Source organism: Poromitra crassiceps, assembly GCF_964638095.1.
Source record: "Poromitra crassiceps genome assembly, chromosome: 4".
Lineage (NCBI taxonomy): Eukaryota > Metazoa > Chordata > Actinopteri > Beryciformes > Melamphaidae > Poromitra > Poromitra crassiceps.
Window position 1 is genome coordinate 15,589,823 of NC_139626.1, and position 26,441 is coordinate 15,616,263.

The window sequence follows — 26,441 nt, forward strand, 5'->3', positions numbered from 1 at the left end:
TGGTCAAAATGTCACTTACGCCCCTCTAGGTCTCACCCTCGTTATGTAAACGTAACGACAAAACAAATATGTTCAGATGTAAAGATATGAACTGTGCATTGTGCTGTTCTGCCCCAAGGTGTTGCACAGAATACATCCCCAGCTCCTGAGCATGGCATCTCACAGAATACATCCCCAGCTCCTGAGCATGGCCAGGGCTCCACGTTAACTTTGAAAAGTGGTTGCCGGAGTGGCAACCTGGCAGGAGCTTTTGGTTGCCCGAATAAAAATACAGTTGCCATTTTTAGTCGCCTTATATTTTGAGTAATTAAGATACTATGCAGTCATAAGCCGGCTTAATAATGACGATGTGACAGAAAAGTAAGTATAATAGTCTATAGTATATAGTATAATAGGCCTATTCAGTGCGCGCACCGGGTGTAGTAGTAGTAATAATGATAATAATAATAATAATAAATTTGTGTAATTTCGTTTTCTTAACAAATCTTAGTTATTTTTTGTTTTTATAATGCATTTGCACTGAAAGGACTTATTTAACTAACGAGCTTAAACCGGGTTGATTTTATGCAAACCCACATTTGTCATTATGTCTGCCGCTCAGCTGGGCTCTGGTCAGCAGTCAGGTGCGGGGTTGTTAAGGGAATCTAGCAAAAGGAAACTAGCAAGCTAACTGATACTGGCTACTCACAATTAGCTCGCAGAAAAATGCTATTTCCTCCGCAACACTTTTGAAAGCAGCGTAACTTGTTTCACTAACATCGTGGCGTTGGTTACGTGAATAGCCACAACGTCTTTCTATGTGCAGCTGGGGATTTGCCATACCACTGGAGTCACTTTCATTCATGGGCTTTAGGAGCGGCTGCCCTGCTGCTGAGTGAAGTCAATTGCAACACTTAGTGGTAAAATTAGGTATACCGTTTCAGTGTGACTTTTGGTATAATATCGAACCGGACGGTGTAAAAAATGTCAAACCGGCTCAACTCTACATCTCACAGAAGACATTCCCAGCTCCTGAGCATGGCATCTCCTGGGTGCTGAGGGCGAAGCGGAGACTTACGTGGCATGATCCCTTGGCTGACAAGTTCCTCTCGCGTACGTCTCTGCTGGAGTTTGAGCTGGAGCACTGCATTGAGAAAGAGGAGGAGAGCAGAGGAGAGGGGAGGAGAGTCAGTGGCAGCCGGTAAAGGACAAAACAGGAGTGATGGAGCTCCTGGTGTCTTGTCCCCGGATCAGAAAGTCCATCCGCCAGCCGAATGTCAATAAACACAGAGTTGGATCTGGATCGACATGGGGGACCTGCTCTCTCGCCCTTTCAATTCATTCTCTCACTTCCTTCTTTGAAAAGCTACAGAGTTTGAGGGCACAAGGAGGGCGTGAGCTTACGACAGACTTCCTGTTTCTAAAAAAAATAGTGGCGTCTGTGTGTATGTGCCAAGTGTGTGTGCGTGCGTGTGTGTGTGTGTGTGTGTGTGTGTGTGTGTGTGTGTGTGTGTGTGTGTGTGTGGTAACATAGACACACATGACAGAATGTGTGTGAGAGAGCAGGCACAGCAAATGGAGGTGAGAGAAACAGACAGAAGAGGAGACAGGGAAAAATGAAACAAAAAGATGGGCTCAGAGTAGACGAGGAAACAGTTAAAAAATAACTCTGTTTCAAAACAGGAAGGTGTTGTTACATAACAAGGAGGCAGGTCCAGAGAGGAACACAGTGCAGGACACAAGGTGCTGGTCACAGTGTTGTGCAAGCTCACACTTCACAAGAGCTAGCTCCAAGTTCAGCTCACGCAGATTCAAATTAACTAGTTCACTTTCATAGCTCATATTTTGAACTTTGAACTATAGCTCACAGTCCCAAAAAATGAGCAGCTCAGCTCATTCCAAGCTCCCTTCTCGTTTTCCCAGAGAAAAGGCACAGCACTGAAAACGTTAACACGCAATAGCTTTTTAAACACATCTTTATTTTAAAAGATGATTGTAAAATTCAGGGGCTTTAGCCAAAGCTTCAACAATAGAGCAGACATATTTTATCTTGCTCTAAAATGAAGCTGAATGAGGGACTGAGGGAAAACCACCTCCAGACTGATGACAGACTTGATGATGCAACTGCTGACAAGAGCAGTATTTCGCACAATATCATCTGCTCATATTCAGTCAAATGCTTCAGAACCCATTTGGACGATTGCATGATTATGTTAGTTTGTCGGACATTGTCGGACTACGCCCATGTTGAGCTTCTGCACACTGCAGTGTGAGGGGTACTTGTTATGATTGATATAATAAGCATATGAGCCGTTGCGTGTCAGAAAATAAGCTATTTACAGGACGTAAATACACCCGCATTACACATGTCCCATATTCCTCGTTTCCAGGCCGCTGCTCAAAGCATATTATCATTTGAGTGCATGAATATCAAATCAAACTTATCAGGGTGAGTTAAAAATGATAATTAAAGTTGGAAATAACGTCCAGGTTGTAAAAGAAACCTGAATTCTCCTTTAAAGAACACCACTTAAATCATTTACAAATTTACTTAAGTAAATGTAAAATGATTGATGTTAAAAATTACTCGAAAAAAGTACTGTGCAAGTACACAAAAATGCTACTAAAGTACAGTAACCTGACTAAATGTAATGAATTAAATCCACCCTTGAATTTTAAAATAGCTTACTCTAATAATAGCTTGATTTAAAATGGATCTGGCCTTATAATTAATTAAATGTTAATTAATAATTGACACAATAATTGAATGTTAATTAGAAATTCACCAATAATACATTAACAAACCAACTTGTTAAGTGGCAATTAAATAATTGATTAGACCAAAGCTCCATGCAGCCATTTATTGGAATAAGATGCAAGGTGGAATAACATGTGAAGCTGCGGGATGTATCTTATCATTGTGAAACGATGCTAAGTTGCTGCAGTATCAGTTTCATTGCAACATAATCAGAGTTTAGGGAAGTGAGTGGAGCCTCCAGGCGGCCACACAGAACTAACCACCATGACCAGCTACAAACTGAGCTCTCCAAGTCAGATACACACTGGAGGTGTCAATGCTTGTGGTATGATGCTTTTTTTTTTTATAGGTCAACGTGTAACTGAGCCTGCACTACACTTCCACTGTGCTTCCTGCACTACACTTCCACTGTGCTTCCTGCACTACACTTCCACTGTGCTTCTGGGCAACATATTCTGTTTCCATTTTAAAACTGAGAACGTCACTCACTTTTAAGGGGTTCCACTTGGCTTTCAGGGAATTTGATTCAATCAAACGTTGCTACACCAAATCTGTTTTTCTGAGGAGGGCTTTGTTCTTGTCTTTTTATTTGTTTATGTATGTCCCTGCTGAAGGTGTGTGTGTGTGTGTGTGTGTGTGTGTGTGTGTGTGTGTGTGTGTGTGTGTGTGTGTGTGTGTGTGTGTGTGTGTGTGTGTGTGTGTGTGTGTGTGTGTGTGTGTGTGTGCGTGCGTGTGTGTGTGCGCGCGTGCGTGTGTGTAAATGGCATTTCTCCTGGGATAAGACCGGGGTCGACTCTGCTACTTTAAGGCCAAGCAGCACCTGTTGCTCCCCACTAACAACATGACATCATTGGCGCTTGCAAGCTAGCTAACAGTTAGCTGTCCTGCCTAACTGCTTGTGCTCTCTTTCTTTCTTTCTTAGCTAACAGTTAGCTGTCCTGCCTAACTGCTTGTGCTCTCTTTCTTTCTTTCTTAGCTAACAGTTAGCTGTCCTGCCTAACTGCTTGTGCTCTCTTTCTTTCTTAGCTAACAGTTAGCTATCCTGCCTAACTGCTTGTTCTCTTTCTTTCTTAGCTAACAGTTAGCTGTCCTGCCTAACTGCTTGTGCTCTCTTTCTTTCTTTCTTAGCTAACAGTTAGCTATCCTGCCTAACTGCTTGTTCTCTTTCTTTCTTAGCTAACAGTTAGCTGTCCTGCCTAACTGCTTGTTCTCTTTCTTTCTTAGCTAACAGTTAGCTGTCCTGCCTAACTGCTTGTTCTCTTTCTTTCTTAGCTAACAGTTAGCTGTCCTGCCTAACTGCTTGTTCTCTTTCTTTCTTAGCTAACAGTTAGCTGTCCTGCCTAACTGCTTGTGCTCTCTTTCTTTCTTAGCTAACAGTTAGCTGTCCTGCCTAACTGCTTGTTCTCTTTCTTTCTTAGCTAACAGTTAGCTGTCCTGCCTAACTGCTTGTTCTCTTTCTTTCTTAGCTAACAGTTAGCTGTCCTGCCTAACTGCTTGTTCTCTTTCTTTCTTAGCTAACAGTTAGCTGTCCTGCCTAACTGCTTGTTCTCTTTCTTTCTTAGCTAACAGTTAGCTGTCCTGCCTAACTGCTTGTTCACTTTCTTTCTTAGCTAACAGTTAGCTGTCCTGCCTAACTGCTTGTTCTTTCTCAGGGCAAACGATCAGGACTGGACACTAACACTGAAAGTTAACCCTGAACATCTTGGTGGTTTAGACTAGCACCAGAGGCTCCCTGCTGGAAGCAATAACATGTCAGTTTGCACTCGTCGACGTAAACATTGAAGCCTAAATACAGACGCGGGCGGGCGCATCCCTGCATACGTTCCAGCCGGGGGCCGACACACAGGCAAAAACTGTAGAAGCAAAGAGATTAATTGGTAGACGTTAAGGAGACTCGCGTCACATGTAGCCTGAATATATACACACACACACACACACACACACACACACACACACACACACACACACACACACACACACACACACACCATGCCAAGGCAGAGTGCAGGATAAGATGCCATGGCACTTGGTTTATTCTGGGACAGAGAATCTTACACTTTCCCTCTGATCTCCTCTCTCCTCTTCTTTCACGAGCTCCCACAGACAGAGCACTGAAGTATTTCTCTATCTGTTTTTCTAAGTGACTATTTTCTTTACTTTTTCTCTGCCACACTCCCTCTCTCTCCCTCTATCTCTCTCTCCCTCATTCCTAGTCTCTGAGAGAAACAACTCCAGTAAGGTTAGCTGGTAAAACACTGAATTCAAAAGTCTCTATCACATTTAGATTTTTACCAACCTAATAATACTTTATTATTATAGAATTGAGTATAGAATATGACCAGAATGATACCTGATTAGCTGCTCAAGTGTCCGGTAGAGTAGACAAATTAAACAGCGTTTGACCGGCGGTAATTCCCAAGGCTTGTTTTGTCTTCTCACTGACTGTGACAGTGCTAAATGTGGTCAACTGTGAAAAGCTCTCATGTTAAAATATAAAAAATATCAAGGCTAGTGCAATGATGAACCATGTGATGATACAGATCAAAACTCAATGCTCAACATACCATCACCAAATCACAGGCTAGGACGGAAATCAAAACCTAAACGAGTATGGGGGCCAATTAACTAATAGCTAGCACTGGAACTGTGGCCATTGTTTAAGCTTAGTATTGGTGTTAAAATATAAAAGTCACACATCTGATACTGACAGTGATAAGGCTACATTCTTGTCTTTAAACTATCCAAACCCAGCCTGATTTTAACACCAATACGGTGTTAAAATCACAAGGATTAACAACAACAAAGTCTTGCTCTTTTATAGCCAGTGTCTAACTCTTAATTTAGGGCAAGGGTAGAAAGCCAGGACAGTTTTATTAGGATATTAGGCCACAGCCAAAACTGGCCTCCGCCCAGCCTTCACAGTCAGAGAGAGGAACAGAGAGGGAGAGAGAGACAGCACAGCCTTCACAGTCAGAGAGAGGAACAGAGAGGGAGAGAGAGACAGCACAGCCTTCACAGTCAGAGAGAGAGGAACAGAGAGGGAGAGAGAGACAGCACAGCCTTCACAGTCACAGAGAGGAACAGAGAGGGAGAGAGAGACAGCACAGCCTTCACAGTCAGAGAGAGAGAGACAGCACAGCCTTCACAGTCACAGAGAGGAACAGAGAGGGAGAGAGAGACAGCACAGCCTTCAGTCACAGAGAGGAACAGAGAGGGAGAGAGAGACAGCACAGCCTTCACAGTCAGAGAGAGAGAGAGACAGCACAGCCTTCACAGTCAGAGAGACAGCACAGCCTTCACAGTCACAGAGAGGAACAGAGAGGGAGAGAGAGACAGCACAGCCTTCACAGTCACAGAGAGAGAGGAACAGAGAGGGAGACAGCACAGCCTTCACAGTCACAGAGAGGAACAGAGAGGGAGAGAGAGACAGCACAGCCTTCACAGTCAGAGAGAGAGGAACAGAGAGGGAGAGAGAGACAGCACAGCCTTCACAGTCAGAGAGAGAGGAACAGAGAGGGAGAGAGACAGCACAGCCTTCACAGTCAGAGAGAGAGGAACAGAGAGGGAGAGAGAGACAGCACAGCCTTCAAAGTCAGAGAGAGAGGAACAGAGAGGGAGAGAGAGACAGCACAGCCTTCACAGTCACAGAGAGAGAGGAACAGAGAGGGAGAGAGAGACAGCACAGCCTTCACAGTCACAGAGAGGAACAGAGAGGGAGAGAGAGACAGCACAGCCTTCACAGTCACAGAGAGGAACAGAGAGGGAGAGAGAGACAGCACAGCCTTCACAGTCACAAAAAATTACAGGGGAAATCACCTCATGTATCAAGAAAGTGACGAGTGAAAGTAAAAAAAGTAGACTGATAGACAGACCTATCTCCACACACCACACTGTGCGAGGCAGCGCTTCATACGAATCGCTCATAAGATCGTGGTGTTTTTGCAATGTCAGCGTAGGTAATTATTATGTATATTAACTTTATTACAACTTTGGCATGACAATATCTGCTGCTTTACCTTAACACAGTGTGAGTGTTACAGTTACAACAGCCAACTAGTCCGCTGCTCTCGCTTCAGGCAGCCTCGCACTGTCCCCCTGTCTAGTGCAGGCTGCGGCTGAACAGAAAGCACTGAGGTGAGGTGTCAAGATTTCATCTCTGAGCTCTCTGATAGGCTATTGCTTGATGTGTAACCAATCAGATAGCGCTGTGGGCGGGACATTGCTCCAGACACAGAACTACTGTAGGAGGGGATTCTTCCAGGTGCAGCAGCCGCAAATTAGCGCATTTTTTTATTAAGTTATGATATCGGCAAACAGCCAATGAAAATGCCGATACAGATCTCCTCAGCGGACTAGGAGAAGGAGGAAAGTCTGTTGTTGAATTGAATTCGTTCATCATACAGTAGCCTAGGCTACACTAACCTATGAAAATATTAATTTGGGCTAGGAGGAGCTGGAAATCCCTCTGCTCGCCTTTCAATACGGGAGCGGGGGATTTCACCTGAAAGTACAGAGCAGCACGGTAATGTGGCCGTGCTGCTTGGCTCTGTGTGAAAGCAATTTCTGTGGTGAGGCGGCTGGCTTTACGGGACTCCTAAACGGCTATTTTTCCGCGATCTGTGTATGAAAGAGCCTACAGAGAGGAACAGAGAGGGAGAGAGAGACAGCACAGCCTTCACAGTCAGAGAGAGAGAGGAACAGAGAGGGAGAGGGAGAGACACCACAGCCTTCACAGTCACAGAGAGGAACAGGGAGGGAGAGAGACAACACAGCCTTCACAGTCAGAGAGAGGAACAGAGAGGGAGAGAGAGACAGCACAGCCTTCACAGTCAGAGAGAGAGAGAGACAGCACAGCCTTCACAGTCAGAGAGAGAGAGAGGAACAGAGAGGGAGAGACAGCACAGCCTTCACAGTCACAGAGAGGAACAGGGAGGGAGAGAGAGACAGCACAGCCTTTACAGTCAGAGAGAGAGAGAGACAGCACAGCCTTCACAGTCAGAGAGAGAGAGAGAGAGAGAGAGACAGCACAGCCTTCACAGTCAGAGAGAGGAACAGAGAGGGAGAGAGAGACAGCACAGCCTTCACAGTCAGAGAGAGGAACAGAGAGGGAGAGAGAGACAGCACAGCCTTCACAGTCAGAGAGAGAGGAACAGAGAGGGAGAGAGAGACAGCACAGCCTTCACAGTCAGAGAGAGAGGAACAGAGAGGGAGAGAGAGACAGCACAGCCTTCACAGTCAGAGAGAGGAACAGAGAGGGAGAGAGAGACAGCACAGCCTTCACAGTCAGAGAGAGAGGAACAGAGAGGGAGAGAGAGACAGCACAGCATTCACAGTCAGAGAGAGAGAGAGGAACAGAGAGGGAGATAGAGACAGCACAGCCTTCAAAGTCAGAGAGAGGAACAGAGAGGGAGAGACAGCACAGACGGTTACACTCAGCCGTTTATCTGAAGCAGTGTGACCCATAATGTGTGAGCAGAGCAGGTAGGGGTTTGCTTGCTCAGTGAAGGACACTTCCCTTGAGGAAATGTGACTTTTGCGGGGATCGAACCTGCAACCTTTCATTTAGAGGACAGCCTCTGTAATCACTAATCCACCCTCAGAGGCCGTTGCAGTGAGAGACTGAGAGATAGGGTTAAAGAGAGAGAGAGAGAGAGAGACGTTCCTACATACAGTATTCACCTTATGTAGAAGAGACAGTCTGCCAAGACTACTGTAACAGGAAGTGTAAACAAACATAATCGGAATCAAATGTGATTTGGGTGATCAGCGTGTCCGCACTAAAGACACATCAGTCGAAAGCAGATTGGAATCAAATTTGAAACTACCTTCATATGTGGTTTGGGACAAGTGACACAAATCAGATTTGTTGCTGTTCAGACTCATAAAACCAATCTGGATACAATCTGGATAGGCCAAAAAAAGGTCAAAAATCAGATTTGGCCTGCCAGTCTGAATGGGGCCAAAGAGAGAGGCTGCACTGCAGAGGGAGGGGGGCAGAGGGGAAGAGCCACGGTCGCTGTGGCCAACTGGGCTAATCGCTCTGCACTCGTCTGCAATGTCTGAGTGCTTTCACCGTCCCCAAAGACCCCCGCGCCTGGCGAGGCTACGCCTGCGCACGCCAATCACACGATGCCAAGCCGCTTCATGCACACATTGGGTGAGGGAAGGCAGACAAACAAGCAGTCTCAATGCGATCACAATGTGACGCAGCCAGCTAACCAATCCCCCAAACATAAGTCCCCCTGTGACGCAACCTGCTAACAAATCCCCCAAACATAAGTCCCCCTGTGACGCAACCAGCTAACCAATCCCCCAAACACAAGTCCCCCTGTGACGCAACCAGCTAACGAATCCCCCAAACACAAGTCCCCCTGTGATGCAACCAGCTAACGAATCCCCCAAACACAAGTCCCCCTGTGGCGCAACCAGCTAACCAATCCCCCAAACACAAGTCCCCCTGTGACGCAACCAGCTAACGAATCCCCCAAACACAAGTCCCCCTGTGACGCAACCAGCTAACCAATCCCCCAAACATAAGTCCCCCTGTGACGCAACCAGCTAACCAATCCCCCAAACACAAGTCCCCCTGACGCAACCAGCTAACGAATCCCCCAAACACAAGTCCCCCTGTGACGCAGCCAGCTAACAAATCCCCCAAACATAAGTCCCCCTGTGACGCAACCAGCTAACGAATCCCCCAAACACAAGTCCCCCTGTGATGCAACCAGCTAACAAATCCCCCAAACACAAGTCCCCCTGTGACGCAACCAGCTAACGAATCCCCCAAACACAAGTCCCCCTGTGATGCAACCAGCTAACAAATCCCCCAAACACAAGTCCCCCTGTGATGCAACCAGCTAACAAATCCCCCAAACACAAGTCCCCCTGTGATGCAACCAGCTAACGAATCCCCCAAACACAAGTCCCCCTGACGCAACCAGCTAACAAATCCCAGTAGTTTGATGTGACTGACACAGTAGTTTGATGTGACTGACACAGTAGTTTGATGTGACTGACACAGTAGTTTGATGTGACTGACACAGTAGTTTGATGTGACTGACACAGTAGTTTGATGTGACTGACACAGTAGTTTGATGTGACTGACACAGTAGCTTCTGACTGCAGCAGATCTTTCACACGTCGGTATGGATGGAGAGAGGCTGGAACATTGCCTCGGCACACTGCTGCACAGTGATGTGAAAGCTGACGACAACAAGAAGGCTTGGAGGGAATACTAATGATCTAAGAGGCCTTGTTTCCACACACAGGTGCTGACTTGGCTTTGTTTGACTTGGCGCATCAGTCCAGCGCCGCTTGGATTTGTATCTCCATTACTACAGCGATACCCGTTTGAAGGTGTCTTTAACTGATACAAACTGTACATACACTTATAAAACGGCTCTCTCAAATCAAGCAATCTGATTGGTTCACAGCCATGGTATATTTAGCATACACCACAGCTAGAGCCGCATCCCCGAAACACTCCGCCTCGGAGAAATCACATGGTAGCTAGCTAGCCTGCTAGCCTCGCAAGCTCCTAAGCCAACCCGTGTCACCATAATACCCAGAGTGCCTTGCGGTAGTGTTTACTGTCGTCTCCTGCTAGTGACGTCATCAGTATATGACAGCCGAGCTAGCTAGCCGCAAGCTAGCTAACGGCGATAACAACGTTGCGATAACAACGCTAGCTGCCTAACGAAATGGAAACATTTAAGGTTAACTTCGACCTCCGGGGTGGCTTATCTCTGGACGAGTGGATTGAGCAGTGCCTACCGGACACGTTATCTCCAGAAAAAAAGCCACCCTAACGTCAACCTAACCTTAGCACAAGCACTAGCTAACGTTAGCTGTTTGTCACCAAGCCTGTCTAGCTGACGTTACGTTCAGCAACTGCGTCGGTTGTGCAGGGAGCCAGGAGTGACTATTTTATTACACAGAAGAGTATGATTTCTGAATAACAGACATTTAGATTGGAGTTGTTTATTCCTTTCATATGATCATATTTAGTAACTCTTTTATAAAAGCAATAGCTCACTTCAGGACGTGATATATGCTCATTATACCACACCTATGGGTGTTTTTCCCCCCCGCCGAAGAACGACCCTTAGGTGTGGTATAATGACCATATACCACAGCCAGTCGTGACCTATTGCAATATATCATGCCTGTGACTAGTGGTCAAAAAGTCAGGGCTATAAAACGGTGGATAAACATTTAATTTCCGATAAGTTCTTCACAATAAGAAGCCTCTGGTCTCCAGCACAGACACGAGTTGAGTCTCACCACACACACACGCTTGTTTGAGGGGAAGAAGGGGAGTTGCGAGACATCACCGCAACCCACCTGGAGGCGGGTCGGGGGACATCACCGCAACCCACCTGGAGGCGGGTCGGGGGGCGCTTTGGCCCCACTCCGGAGATGGTTCATCTCGGGAGCGACTTGGCAATGTGAACAGGCAATGAAAACGCAAATCAACATGGCGGCATGGTTTGACTCAAAGTGCCAATGGAAGAAAACACTATAAAATGAACATGGTTTCCCAAAGCTTTCCTGGCTTCAGGTGCTTCTTGCCACCCTAAGCTCACACATTGCCCCAAACTGTGAAGTGTCTCCTTCTAAGAACATTGCTTTCTAATCACACATTTGTGTTTTTATCATCAATTGTGTTGCAGAGGTTCAAAACCTCTGGGTCACCAGTGCTGCACGTCGCACTTTACTTAGTGACGGAAGCAAATAGGGATGGGATGATATATCGAAATTCAAGATATCGCAATATGAACATGTAACAATTTGTATTGACAAATGACATTTTTGAATGTGTTATTTACCTTCTAGCAAACCAGCGCCTTTGCTAGATATATGGCTCAGAAATGATCAGATCCTTTGTTGTCACTGCACTTTCTATTACTACATTGTATCATGGTATCGAGCCATTAACTCCATATTGTGTATCATATTGTCCCGTTAGATAAGCATATCGTCCCATCTCTAGAAGCAAAAGCCATAGACATGTGATGTATGAGTGACAGCTGTAGCGTCATACAGTTTATGCACAGTGACAGCATAACATGTCAGCCATTTGTTTTTTTTTGTAATCCTCTCCTCCTGGCTCTCATGTCTCCATCTTTCATTATGACCATATATTTGGTTGCATCTGGTGTCACTGCACCATGATGACTGTCATCCTTACATGACTTACTATTGGCTGCCTGGATGCTGGTGACCTACTGTAGGAATTGACGGGTTATAAATTTGACTGCACTTCCTGTAAGTGGCTCTGAATGGGACTGTACCATACGACTGTACTGACAGTCTCCTCTGTTTGCCTTTTAATACAGTCTGTCATTGTTGGTTGATTTTCCCTCTTTCTATGGGATCATATGTTTTTGTAGGCCCCACAGTTTCTTTTGGCTCATCAGCACAGATAGGATTTCTTTTCCACTCTCTTTTTCCAACAGTAATGCAAATCAAACCTAAACCTCAAACCTAAAATGTAAGCACACTTACCTCACATTTAATAGTTATGAAGTACTGCTACAAATACCCTTCCATTTGGGTTGAACATTAGATTTTCTTTCCCCCTAAAATATTTCTACATCAGCATTAGGTCAGAGGAGGATAATAGAACTGATAAACTCTTATTAAGTCAACAAATAACTTTTTCAAAGATCTTACAAGTCAATGATGGGGCAGTAAAAAGCATCAAAGCCCTTATAGGCCACTATTTGCTTCAGTTGAGTCATAACTAAACACTGAAGCAAGATGGAATATGACTGTACCCCCCTCTCTGGGACTGGACATTTGACTTGGGGTCCAGTGTGTTGTATTGAAAAGGTTTGGGGACCCTGGTATGAAGAATGAGTTGAGAAAGCAGCCCACACAGCAGGCGATTAAACCAATCACTCATCTGTAGTAAAGCCCCATAAACGACAGTATAAAGTACCGATATGAAGCTGAACGCCGAGGCCCACACACACAAACACAAATCATATCACATTTCCTGTGTCTCCACTGAGCATGTGCGGTTCTGGCTCTCCCACCTTCTTTCAGGCTGTGATAGACCTGTCTGTCCTGCTCCGTAATCAGGCCGGGCTTCTCCGTGTCTTCCCCCATTGGAGGAGAGCCCAGGGGGGAGGAGTCAAATGACAGGCAGTGGTTGGTGTCCAGCATTATCATTCAGAACGGAGATCAATTATCCAGAAAGAAAAAACATTGAACTCTTCATTCAAAAGCGGTCCTCCTCCTCAGGTCCTGAATGTTGGTTGGTTTCAGCCCAGAAGAAGTGGAAAAGAAAATGTTTCGGCAGCTCTTTACAAGGTTCCCATGTCCCTTAGTGATCCTCTCTTCCCAAGAAGAGGACGAGGATCGATTGTTTTTCCAGACGACTCCCGTTCTTCATACAAGTCCCAGAGAAATCTCTTTCCCAATCTAAATGTATAGGAGAGAACACTGCTGCTGCTGCCTCTCCCGATTCCTTTTCTCCTCTGGCTCAGAGTGATCGCTCGCTCGCTCACTCTGTCTCCTGCTTCTCTCGTCTTCCCGGCGTTGCAGTGGCAGCCGGGCGGCGAGTCACGACTACTGTTGCGCTTCCTGCTCTGCCAGGAGAGAAAGCCACAGGGCCAAGCGGGGACGAAAGAGAGCAAGAGGGAGGCAACTGAAAAACAGGCCAGTGGCAGAGAAGAGAGGACAGCAGTGATCTCAGCAGAGAGAGGGAGAGGGAGGGGGGGAGGGAGGGAGGGAGACTGCTCTGGTTGCAGTTCCTCCTGACTGACACACACACACACACGCAGGCAGGCAGGCAGGCAGGCAGGCAGGCAGGCAGGCAGGCAGGCAGCAGTGCTGGCGATAAAGTTCTCCTGCTCAGCTGTTGCAATGTTACAATCTAAGGGGGACTGTGGCATGCACAGACCCCCCAGCAAACACTGGCTATAGACCCACAGCACCACTGACAACACTGTTGTTGATATATTACAAAAACATGTTGGACCCCGCTGACCACATGCTCCTGCTCGGAGAAATGATGACTCGCTGAATCCATGGCCCACTTTTGATTGGATGATGGGAAACAGCGGCGACTTGCTATGACCTCACTCACTCACTCACTCACTCACTCACTCACAACACAATCGACCTTCATCAAAGACACATCTGATAGTGAGGTGGATGACACACATTGACTTGCAGGGATTGACTGATACTCAATCGCTACTGGAGATCTGGGTGGGGGGGGGGGGGCAAAAAAACCAAAATGCCCTTGAGGAGAGGGGGCCCGCTCAGAAACATATTAAAAAAACTCCAGAGTGAAAGCTGTTAGTGAAACACATCCAAATCCTGCTTGCCTCAGCCCCCCCCACCCCCCACCCCTCTGTTTTAAATAGTAAGACCAGCTGGCCATCAGGGGGCTATATTCAGCTTGCTATCACCTGTGCACCCGGTGGGTAGGGTTACTTTGAGGGACACATAGCACAAGGTGCACACACACACACACACACACACACACACACACACACACACACACACACACACACACACACACACACACACACACACACACACACACACACACACAAGGCCCCATTTCCTTTGGCTAAAAGCATTGTTTTATGAGGCCTGACACAAGGGCCGACACATTGCTCTCATACGATGCATTCCACAACACACACACTGTTCAGCCTATGAATAAAACAAAGACCCCGGTGCAAATATGGCCACCCGGCGGACTGGGCGCCCTGGCTGGTGACTGAGGGGTCACCAGCCACCACCCACACACAGAGAACAAGGCCACACCCTGCACAAACACACCGGCAGGCTTTTACCATAAGCCTGCATGGCTAAAGTCCACCTGCTCTTATGATTCACAGTCTGGGCCGGAGACACAGAGCTGACATCATCACACACTGAGATTAACATGTCGCTGTGTGTGTGTGTGTCTTCAGCCACTCTCAGACAAATACACACACACACACACACACACACACACACACACACAACGCATCTCTGCCCCCTGTATACGTTTCAACTTTCCCACAACAGTTTCGCCCAAACTTTCACCCCCCCCCCAAAAAAAGCGACTCCATGCTTCCATCTGCAAAACTGAAAACATTAGTGGCCAAATTCCCATGGGAAATAATAAGGCCATGTCAGGCTACCAATTTATATCATATAAATAAGTGATTACTGTCTTGACTGTGCCGTTTGCTGATTGTCATCGTTAGCGTCACAGAGGGGGTAAAGAGGCGCGTAAAGGGACTTTTTATGGTTTTAGGGCTTACTGGCCAGAGTGTGTGGGAAGTACAGCTATGCAAGTTTCCCATGAATTGAGTGTACCTGGATTAGAAGACTGCAGAGTAAAGGAACTGGTAGACTAATCATCAACTATTCATTTATTGGTTTGGCTTTTGCCACACCAATCAGTCAGTGGTTTGTATGTAGTAGTAGCACTAAAACTGCCAGTGTTAGCAGCTTGATTCCCACAATGGATCTATTGAATCTCAACAGGTACATAAATGTATGCAGGTAGCTGTACTGTGTCTCCCTAAATGCCATTTGTTTATTTGATCTTCTTAGAAGACCTCATAATCACTAGTCACAACCACTAAACAACAGCACTGTGTCTACGGTGGAATCCGTAGTTCCTAGGATCCATAATCTCCCCATTTCCTTGTATGTGCATATACTGTACTTGGCCAATAAAGCTCATTCTGATTCTGATTAAATTAGCTTCCGGCTTCTGGCACATTCCAGTGCAGGTATGTAGCCTTGGACATATCCTTATCTGGGCCTTTATTTCCTTCACTGAAAAAAATGTCAGGGAATTAAAAAACAAACATTTTGTTCATGCAGACAGGATATAGTACTGTAATTGTAAGGAGTTCTAGCTGAAAACAGTCAAAAGGTTTCCTGTGGATGTATAAATTAATGGGAACTCCCCACAGCTTCCAGTGGGTCACCTTGTCCTGGATAGGGATGTCACGATACTAGAATTTCTACTTCGATACCGACACCCAGGAAAATATCGATACTCGATACCATTTTTGATACCACGCGGCGGGATGACAACACATCAAGAGGCATAAAAAATAAACAAAGACAGATGGATGGACGGACAGACACACACTTCTCCATAATCTAGACCTGATAAAACTCTGACCTTATGCAGCAGATTACACCTGTTCTAGTCATCAGCCTATCAGAACACAGCAGATTACACCTGCTCTAGTCATCGGCCTATCAGAATACTTTGAACTTGTTGAAGCAAAAGATACCCATTACCCACCAATGACAGGGAGGGAGAAATCAGTAGTATTTTTGATTTTTCATCAAGAGAAAGCACTGCTATCTGTTTGCCTGGGTCCAGACCTTCCAATCTGTTTGCCTGGGTCCAGACCTTCCAAGCTGTTTGCCTGGGTCCAGACCTTCCAATCCGCCCACTCCATGGAGTTGAGTTTTGGCTGCTTCTGGTCTGGCATCGTCATATGCAAATAGTTTTTCTCGGTTGACAGAAGGATTAGCGAGTGAGAGCCGAAGGGGGACTAACGATTAGCCAATCAGCATTAATAAACAGCACAATGGGAGGAACTGATGCTATTGTCAAGTGCGCTGAGGAGTAGAGCCTAACCAATATATCGGTTTTGGCCGATATCTATACAGTATATATATATATTTTTTTTTAAGTTATAGACAGGATGTTGTGTATATTTGATCCTTTTTCTTAACTCAAATTACATACATTTGTTCTATTGGTGTTTTTGTATTTCTAGATATTTATAATTGTTAAATTCCCAGTGAAGTTTATGTTTCAGTGCACTGATGTGATTTTGGACCATAAAGTTTATTGTTAAACTGTAAAATATCCTGCCTCCATTACATATCTCAAGTCACATCAACTCTCATATCTTTGTCAAGTGTTTGATATGTGTCGGATCATTGCAAAAATGTGTGTAAATATATATATAATATAAGAATATCGGCCGATATAACGATATCGGAATTTTTATCTGCTCCCCGCTTATAAGCTCTGTCATTGTCATGTCAATCAGAGCGGCTTCCGCTCCCTCCTGCCTGTGTGTCGCTTGCAATGTCCCCGGCCGCCGAAATGAAAACAACAACGCTAACTAGCTAGCAAGCTAACGGCAGAAACCTACATGCTAGCTCGTTGCTACATGCTGAAAATGGCAAGTTTTGATGAAGATTTGGATTGCTGGAAAATATTTTCCAAGGGTACTGCCGCTAAGCGCCGCCCAAGACAAGTGTGATTGGTTAAACCAAAGAGCATTTTTCCCCTGCAATTCCAGAAAGGAGACTAGCGCTGCCAGACTCCTCTCACGGAAGGGAGGGGAGGCTGGCAAGCGAGACTAAGTCCGTAGCATCAAACAATGCGGTATGCATACTTGAAACATGTCGGTTATGTAGAAACAAAGTCAGTCCCGGTGTCTATTTGGGACTCAGCGTTTATTTGACGTTTTACGGTATGATACGTTGGTCTCTTGTGATTGGTTAGGGGAAATTGTATTGCTCCGGGGATTCCGGAGCAATACCAAAAATTGGTTAAACAAACGGCAATCAATCTCAGACTAGAAGATGGAAATGAAGTGAGTTGACAATTCAGTCTGCTATCAGGCTGGGAATCTGTCTGTACTGAACAAATCATTCCATCAGGGTCAGATTCTGTTCGGAAAAGCAAATGTAACAGAAAAGACTCTTGAAGGCATTGAAGAAAGTATCATTTGCTTCCCTATGGAAACAGCGGGAGATGAAATCTGAGATTAGGTTCTAAAAGGGGGATTGTAGGAATACAAGAGACAGTGCTGAGACTTGGTTGCATTGTGTCCAACACTCCCATTTTTGTCCACTGCTCACAGAGACTTTAATGTGACTATTTAACACACGGACGGACAGCTGTATAAATACAACAGGACCTCCACTGATGCTGGGTTACCTTCAAAATGTACCCGGGCCACGCCATAGTAAAAACGGACCGGTTAGTTTCCTGGCCCGGTCGTGGGGCGTCGTGACCCTCTCAGCACAGAGCGTACGTCCTTCAGACACAACCTGCCCAAAACAATGAGCCTATCAGATTCCAAAAACCTCCCCGAGCAGCGAGCACATTCCAGAAACCTCTGCAGAATCTCAAGTCAAGATAACGCTGCAAACAGAAAAAAAAAGGTTTCTCATCCCAAATCTGTCCCTGAACTCATCACAGCCACCTCACCATGTCCCCACAAGACAGGTTTTTAATCCTTTACATATCTGGGAAAAGTTGACTGGGAAAACTTACACACAGTTCCACGTTCACATAAACACCTGTAAGCTCCCCAGTACAACCACAGTCACAGCCCGGTGGGGTTCACTGCCTTGCTCAAGGGCAGCTTGTCAGTCATTTGTGAGGGAAAGGAGAGTATAACTCATTCAATTTCTCCACTAGTGATAGACCGATTAATCTGTCGGCCGATTAATCAGGTGGCCGATTCGGGTGGCCATTTTGAGATGATCGGCCGGCGTCGCCATTGCCCATGTCTGCTCTTAACTGGGACTGGGACTAAAAGCAAAGAGATGCTGCTACTGTGTGCACTACACCAGGGGTTTTCAACAGGTGGTCCATGAAGGCATTGCGGGCGGTCCCTGACCGTGTAGTGCAGTGGTTTTGATTGCGACCCAGGGACCACCATTCTGACTTATTCCTCTAAATCTGGCTTCAAATGCCCCAAATGTTTCATTCGGCCCCCGGCACTCACTAAAATGTGGCCCTTGGTGAAAAGTAATTGAGGACCCCTGTCATAGACATTGTGACATCATCAGTGATGTCACAATTGCCCGAGTGTAACCAAAACACTGCAGACAGAGTGCAGATCTACTTAAGCAAACAGAATCAATGCAGACAATAACCAATATGGGCATTCGGCCACCCTGCTCTCTTCAGTAAATATCGGATCGGCCATTGAAAAACCCATATCGGTCGACCACATTTTCCCAACTGATCGTGGGATTTGAACGGGAGATCCTTCGCTCACAAATTCACCTTTATCACCAACAAGGCAGTGGAATGAAGAGCGAATACAGAGGCACTCACCCCGCCCTGACAACAAACCAGTCAGGCCGAGCGCTGGTCTGCCACCGCTCAGACCAGACATTAACATTCCAGCAGTGAAAACAGAAGGTGTTTTTTTCCCCTCTGCTTCCTGCCCCCCCCCCCCACACACACACACACACACACACAGCGGTCGGCTGTGGAATTTACCGGCACTCTTTACCTGTGGCTGTGACTGAACACTGGCATCAGGGATGGGGATTTGGGTGTGTTGATGGTTGGTCCGTTTTGAACAGTAAAATGACACACGGCCTCGAGGTCGTTCGCTCAATCACATCCAAGACCAAGACTGGTGTCACACGCTGACAAAACATCATCATTACATGGCTGCCCTGTGTGTAATGACTCGCAAAGACAAGAGGACAAAAGATGGCTTTTTGTAAGTGATAGTCAACTCAACAAGGAACGCCAGCACGCAATGAATGTCCTTTCAAGGTTTTATTCCGTCATCGAGACCTTACACAACGGACGTTTCAGCCAACAGGCCTTCTTCAGCGTTCGGCTCCATTTTTGTAAGTGATGCCGCAGCAGCACGTCCCGCTGCTCACGGCACACGAGCTGAGCAGCACGTCCCGCTGCTCACGGCACACGAGCTGAGCAGCACGTCCCGCTGCTCACGGCACACGAGCTGAGCTACTGCTGCACGTCGGCTCCATCCTCAAGAGGAAGCCACCTTTTTCTCTCTTCTCTTTTTGACCGTGGGAAGTGACCACGAACGGTCGGTCCGCTGACGAGCTGCTCCAGTTTGGTTTTGCTTCATACTGACCCGTTTGTTCAACTGAGTCCTATTGTAATACATTCAAACAAGAGCGGTCTTCTATAGTACTAATGCAGTGCAGATGCAGGAGAAACACCTGCAGGGTGGGGACTTCTACAATGCTACTATTATCAAAGAACGCTGCCAGACACCCTGGTGTGGAAAAAGACTGAGGCAAAATGTGTCAAAACAATAAGTAGCGTTTGACTTTTCACTTCACACTTCACTGCCTCACACAAAAGAAAGCCACCATTACAGGGTCTGAAATAGCTGTGAGTGTGAACAGAGGACAGAGCTGTTGTCTGGAGCAGAGAATGGCTGTGGGGTGCAGTGGGGCAGTACAAGGTGTGGGGGGGTGTTAGCCTTTCTTAGGAAAACTCACATCAGCAGTGCTGTGAACACCCGCGCGCACCACTGTGCGAAATTGTTGGTAAAGTTTGGTCAAAGTCGCATGACTCGCAAACATCCTTTTACTGTCAAAGAGCTAAACTGGTTGGAAGACAAAACAAAACAGATTTGAGTCCTTGCAGAGGAGGATCCTTGCTACAGTACTTCCAGCTAACAAAGCCCCCGCTTGTAATTGAGCTTTCTGAATGATAATCATAAGCCACGTTTACACAGAGATCCGCCAATATTGCTGTTACGAAGTTAAGTAGCCTAATTAAGCCCATTCTGAAAGTGTGTTGACTGGACGCCCGCGTGTCAAACAGCTGCAGTCTTATTAGGGTCTGTGTGACTATGTATATGATGTGTGATATGATATATGACTTCTTTTCCTGAGCTCCAGCGTCTTTTTTCAGTTGTTTCCAATGAGGAGAGAGCGAATGCGGGCGTGGGCGGCCGCTGTGAAAGTGCGCTGCGCCCAACGTCTTTTTTTCAGAACGCTCCGCCGTTTTTGCGCATCCGCTCCCAGCTGAAAATATCTGCTTAACTTTTCAGAAATGCGCTGGTGTCGAGCGCTCCTTTTCAGGCAACTAATCATATGGAGAAACTAGCTAGCTTGTTAGCTGTCAGCTATCAAGCTAGCGCTATTTTCAATCTGCTTCCTTGCATATTGTGCGCTGGGATCACCGCTCCCCAGCGTACTTCCAGCGTTTACCTGCCAGGACGCCCCATGGACACAATATGCAAGGAAGCAGATTGAAAATAACGTTTCACAGACTGCAGACTTTGGTAACTTATTTCTGATAATAGAACTTCAATCTGGAGGTGGTTTTCCCATTTTTTAATGAATGAGCTGATCCCGTCTTCCCGCAGCGTACCCCTTTGAAACAGACGTCGATTCGGCGCAGATAGTACTGTACCTCCATTGACGGAACGAAAGGCGTAACAAAATGACTCGCCATTCCGTCCCTGTGACTTTGAGACAGGAGGCGAGGCGTAATAATCCCTCAACCATCACGGCTTTCACAGGCTATAGTGAGCTTTTTCTTGGCCAAATGTGGCCAAAGCATAGAGAGGCTCCTAGTCATCTGAATCATAGTAAGCTTTTTGTTATGTGGTCAAAGGTTGTTTGTTGGGCGGCCATTTATACTGGCTTCATCACAGCCTGTCAATAACAAGCAGTCCAACTGCAGGCTAATTGTAAACTGTTGAGAGAGAGAGAGAGAGAGAGAGAGGGGGGGGGGGAGAGGGAGAGAGAGAGAGGGGGGAGAGAGGGGGGGGGAGAGAGGGGAGAGAGAGAGAGGGGGGAGAGGGAGAGAGAGGGGGGAGAGGAGAGAGAGAGAGAGGGGGGAGAGGGAGAGAGAGGGGGGAGAGGAGAGAGAGAGGGGGGAGAGGGAGAGAGAGAGGGGAGAGAGAGAGGGGGGAGAGGGAGAGAGAGGGGGGAGAGAGAGGGGGGAGAGGGAGAGAGAGGGGGGAGAGGAGAGAGAGAGAGAGGGGGGAGAGGGAGAGAGAGAAAGAGGGGAGAGAGAGAGGGGGGGAGGGGGGAGAGAGAGACGGGGGAGAGGGAGAGAGAGCGAGATAAAAGCATCTATAAGAGTGCAAGCGTTGAAATGTAGAGCTACAGTGCAGCTGGCAGCATCTAATATGAAGCTACACTGTATAGCAGGATGGATGTAGGGAGGGAGGGAGGGAGAGGAGCAGGGTGTTCTGTCTAGCTGGATGATGTAGGGAGGGAGAGAGGGAGAGGAGCAGGGTGTTCTGTATAGCTGGATGATGTAGGGAGGGAGAGAGGGAGAGGGAGAGGAGCAGGGTGTTCTGTATAGCTGGATGATGTAGGGAGGGAGAGAGGGAGAGGAGCAGGGTGTTCTGTATAGCTGGATGATGTAGGACTAGGGAGGGAGAGAGGGAGAGGGGCAGGGTGTTCTGTATAGCTGGATGATGTAGGGAGGGAGAGAGGGAGAGGAGCAGGGTGTTCTGTATAGCTGGATGGATGTAGGGAAGGAGGGAGAGGGGCAGGGTGTTCTGTATAGCTGGATGATGTAGGGAGGGAGGGAGAGGGGCAGGGTGTTCTGTATAGCTGGATGGATGTAGGGAGGGAGGGAGAGGAGCAGGGTGTTCTGTATAGCTGGATGGATGTAGGGAGGGAGAGAGGGAGAGGAGCAGGGTGTTCTGTATAGCTGGATGATGTAGGGAGGGAGGGAGAGGAGCAGGGTGTTCTGTATAGCTGGATGATGTAGGGAGGGAGAGAGGGAGAGGAGCAGGGTGTTCTGTATAGCTGGATGATGTAGGGAGGGAGGGAGAGAGAGGAGCAGGGTGTTCTGTATAGCTGGATGATGTAGGGAGGGAGAGAGGGAGAGGAGCAGGGTGTTCTGTATAGCTGGATGATGTAGGGAGAGAGGGAGAGGAGCAGGGTGTTCTGTATAGCTGGATGGATGTAGGGAGGGAGGGAGGTAGGTAGAGGAGCAGGGTGTTCTCTATCCAGACAATGTTACATAAGCAAACATCTGAAAATAATTTGATTTGGAACAAACCCCCTAACCTCCTGCCTCACTTGCAGAGGAAACACAGCCTTCCCTTCTCCTTTACGGCTGGTTACCAGTCAGTCCTCCAACAGACTCCCATGGCAGGCTGGTTACCAGTCAGCGCTCCAATAGACTCCCAGGGCAGGCTGGTTACCAGTCAGTCCTCCAACAGACTCCCAGGGCAGGCTGGTTACCAGTCAGTCCTCCAACAGACTCCCAGGGCAGGCTGGTTACCAGTCAGTCCTCCAACAGACTCCCAGGGCAGGCTGGTTACCAGTCAGCGCTCCAATAGACTCCCAGGGCAGGCTGGTTACCAGTCAGTCCTCCAACAGACTCCCAGGGCAGGCTGGTTACCAGTCAGTCCTCCAACAGACTCCCATGCAATTTAACATAGTGCCAATACTGCTGGACAGAAAGTTTATAGCTATTGCTAATTTTTAACTTATTTGTAGTACCGATAATTTCCTTACTGGAAATGATGCTCTCAATGCTCTCTGCTAATTTGAAGGGCCGCCCTCAACAATCTGGATTGGTTCTGTCAGTGATGCAGGCTTCTTTTTTTCTTTTTTTTATGTATTTTCAATTTGAACAATATACAAACAAAACAAACGAACAAGCTCAGACACAGGAAAGGAAAGAAGGCAGAGAGGGGGACTTCCATTCTTTCAGGATACGTTTTTTGGCAACAGTTGGCCCCATTGTCACAGACTGTTGAGGCTTCTTTTTGAACTCTCAAATTGTTTCCACCCAGTTTGAATAAGGAAAGCTGTGAGAAAGTCCTCAGTCTAGTTGAGCGAAGCGGATAGAGACTGAGGACTGAGTCTAGTGTCTGGGTTTCCCCAACGTGTTGAGTCTGCAAAGAGAACAGACTCCCTTTCAGAGAGAGACAGAGAGAGAGAGAGACAGAGAGAGAGAGAGAGAGAGACAGAGACAGAGAGAGACAGAGAGAGACAGAGACAGAGAGAGACAGAGAGAGACAGAGTCCTATCGAGCATCAAAGGCAGCAGCAATGTTAAATGGGCAACTTCTAAAAAACTGGATCACATGACCTCACCACAAGAGAGCTATTTGTGTGTGTGTGTGTGTGTGTGTGTGTGTGTGTGTGTGTGTGTGTGTGTGTGTGTGTGTGTGTGTGTGTGTGTGTGCTCTTGCCAATGTTTTCCTTCAAGTTGCTCTTTGGGGGTTTCACTGACCTCTTCTTCCTGTCTCCCCCCTCTCCTCCTTTTATCACTGTACATAATGTCTGATAGGAGCCTGTCTCCCCCCTCTCCTCCTTTTATCACTGTACATAATGTCTGATAGGAGCCTGTCTCCCCCCTCTCCTCCTTTTATCACTGTACATAATGTCTGATAGGAGCCTGTCTCCCCCCTCTCCTCCTTTTATCACTGTACATAATGTCTGATAGGAGCCTGTCTCCCCCCTCTCCTCCTTCTATCACTGTACATAATGTCTGATAGGAGCCTGTCTCCCCCCTCTCCTCCTTTTATCACTGTACATAATATCTGATAGGAGCCTGTCTCCCCCCTCTCCTCCTTTTATCACTGTACATAATGTCTGATAGGAGCCTGTCTCCCCCCTCTCCTCCTTTTATCACTGTACATAATGTCTGATAGGAGCCTGTCTCCCCCCTCTCCTCCTTTTATCACTGTACATAATATCTGATAGGAGCCTGCCTCCCCCCTCTCCTCCTTTTATCACTGTACATAATGTCTGATAGGAGCCTGTCTCCCCCCTCTCCTCCTTTTATCACTGAACATAATGTCTGATATGAGCCTGTCTCCCCCCTCTCCTCCTTTTATCACTGTACATAATGTCTGATAGGAGCCTGTCTCCCCCCTCTCCTCCTTTTATCACTGTACATAATGTCTGATAGGAGCCTGTCTCCCCCCTCTCCTCCTTTTATCACTGTACATCATGTCTGATAGGAGCCTGTCTCCCCCCTCTCCTCCTTTTATCACTGTACATAATGTCTGATAGGAGCCTGTCTCCCCCCTCTCCTCCTTTTATCACTGAACATAATGTCTGATATGAGCCTGTCTCCCCCCTCTCCTCCTTTTATCACTGTACATAATGTCTGATATGAGCCTGTCTCCCCCCTCTCCTCCTTTTATCACTGTACATAATATCTGATAGGAGCCTGTCTCCCCCCTCTCCTCCTTTTATCACTGTACATAATATCTGATAGGAGCCTGCCTCCCCCCTCTCCTCCTTTTATCACTGTACATAATGTCTGATAGGAGCCTGTCTCCCCCCTCTCCTCCTTTTATCACTGTACATAATGTCTGATAGGAGCCTGTCTCCCCCCTCTCCTCCTTTTGTCACTGGACATAATGTCTGATAGGAGCCTGTCTCCCCCCTCTCCTCCTTTTATCAATGGACATAATGTCTGATAGGAGCCTGTCTCCCCCCTCTCCTCCTTTTATCACTGTACATAATGTCTGATAGGAGCCTGCCTCCCCCCTCTCCTCCTTTTATCACTGTACATAATGTCTGATAGGAGCCTGTCTCCCCCCTCTCCTCCTTTTATCACTGGACATAATGTCTGATAGGAGCCTGTCTCCCCCCTCTCCTCCTTTTATCACTGTACATAATGTCTGATAGGAGCCTGTCTCCCCCCTCTCCTCCTTTTATCACTGTACATAATGTCTGATATGAGCCTGTCTCCCCCCTCTCCTCCTTTTATCACTGTACATAATGTCTGATAGGAGCCTGTCTCCCCCCTCTCCTCCTTTTATCACTGTACATAATGTCTGATAGGAGCCTGTCTCCCCCCTCTCCTCCTTTTATCACTGGACATAATGTCTGATAGGAGCCTGTCTCCCCCCTCTCCTCCTTTTATCACTGTACATAATGTCTGATAGGAGCCTGCCTCCCCCCTCTCCTCCTTTTATCACTGGACATAATGTCTGATAGGAGCCTGTCTCCCCCCTCTCCTCCTTTTATCACTGTACATAATGTCTGATAGGAGCCTGTCTCCCCCCTCTCCTCCTTTTATCACTGGACATAATGTCTGATAGGAGCCCGTCTCCCCCCTCTCCTCCTTTTATCACTGGACATAATGTCTGATAGGAGCCTGTCTCCCCCCTCTCCTCCTTTTATCACTGTACATAATGTCTGATAGGAGCCTGCCTCCCCCCTCTCCTCCTTTTATCACTGGACATAATGTCTGATAGGAGCCTGTCTCCCCCCTCTCCTCCTTTTATCACTGAACATAATGTCTGATATGAGCCTGTCTCCCCCCTCTCCTCCTTTTATCACTGTACATAATGTCTGATAGGAGCCTGTCTCCCCCCTCTCCTCCTTTTATCACTGGACATAATGTCTGATAGGAGCCTGTCTCCCCCCTCTCCTCCTTTTATCACTGTACATAATATCTGATAGGAGCCTGCCTCCCCCCTCTCCTCCTTTTATCACTGGACATAATGTCTGATAGGAGCCCGTCTCCCCCCTCTCCTCCTTTTATCACTGGACATAATGTCTGATAGGAGCCTGTCTCCCCCCTCTCCTCCTTTTATCACTGGACATAATGTCTGATAGGAGCCTGTCTCCCCCCTCTCCTCCTTTTATCACTGGACATAATGTCTGATAGGAGCCCGTCTCCCCCCTCTCCTCCTTTTATCACTGGACATAATGTCTGATAGGAGCCTGTCTCCCCCCTCTCCTCCTTTTATCACTGTACATAATGTCTGATAGGAGCCTGCCTCCCCCCTCTCCTCCTTTTATCACTGGACATAATGTCTGATAGGAGCCTGCCTCCCCCCTCTCCTCCTTTTATCACTGTACATAATGTCTGATATGAGCCTGTCTCCCCCCTCTCCTCCTTTTATCACTGAACATAATGTCTGATATGAGCCTGTCTCCCCCCTCTCCTCCTTTTATCACTGTACATAATGTCTGATAGGAGCCTGTCTCCCCCCTCTCCTCCTTTTATCACTGAACATAATGTCTGATAT

At 47.1% G+C, this 26,441-nt stretch overlaps 1 protein-coding gene across 8 annotated transcripts in view; it reads right to left on the reverse strand.

Moving 5' to 3' along the window:
* The window catches only part of mrtfab (myocardin related transcription factor Ab), a gene marked incomplete at its 5' end in the record, with an annotated part of 81,949 nt that overhangs the window by 32,224 nt on the left and 23,284 nt on the right, over positions 1-26,441 (reverse strand). For 4 of the 8 annotated variants that reach the window (XM_083636149.1, XM_083636154.1, XM_083636150.1 and 1 more), the window contains 2 exons: positions 1,058-1,123; positions 12,778-12,913. In XM_083636149.1, coding sequence (XP_083492275.1) covers positions 1,058-1,123; positions 12,778-12,913 — 202 coding nt within the window. Of the gene's footprint in view, positions 1-1,057; positions 1,124-12,777; positions 12,914-26,441 lie in introns of those variants that run through there. The other 4 variants (XM_083636152.1, XM_083636153.1, XM_083636151.1 and 1 more) reach the window with 1 other exon arrangement.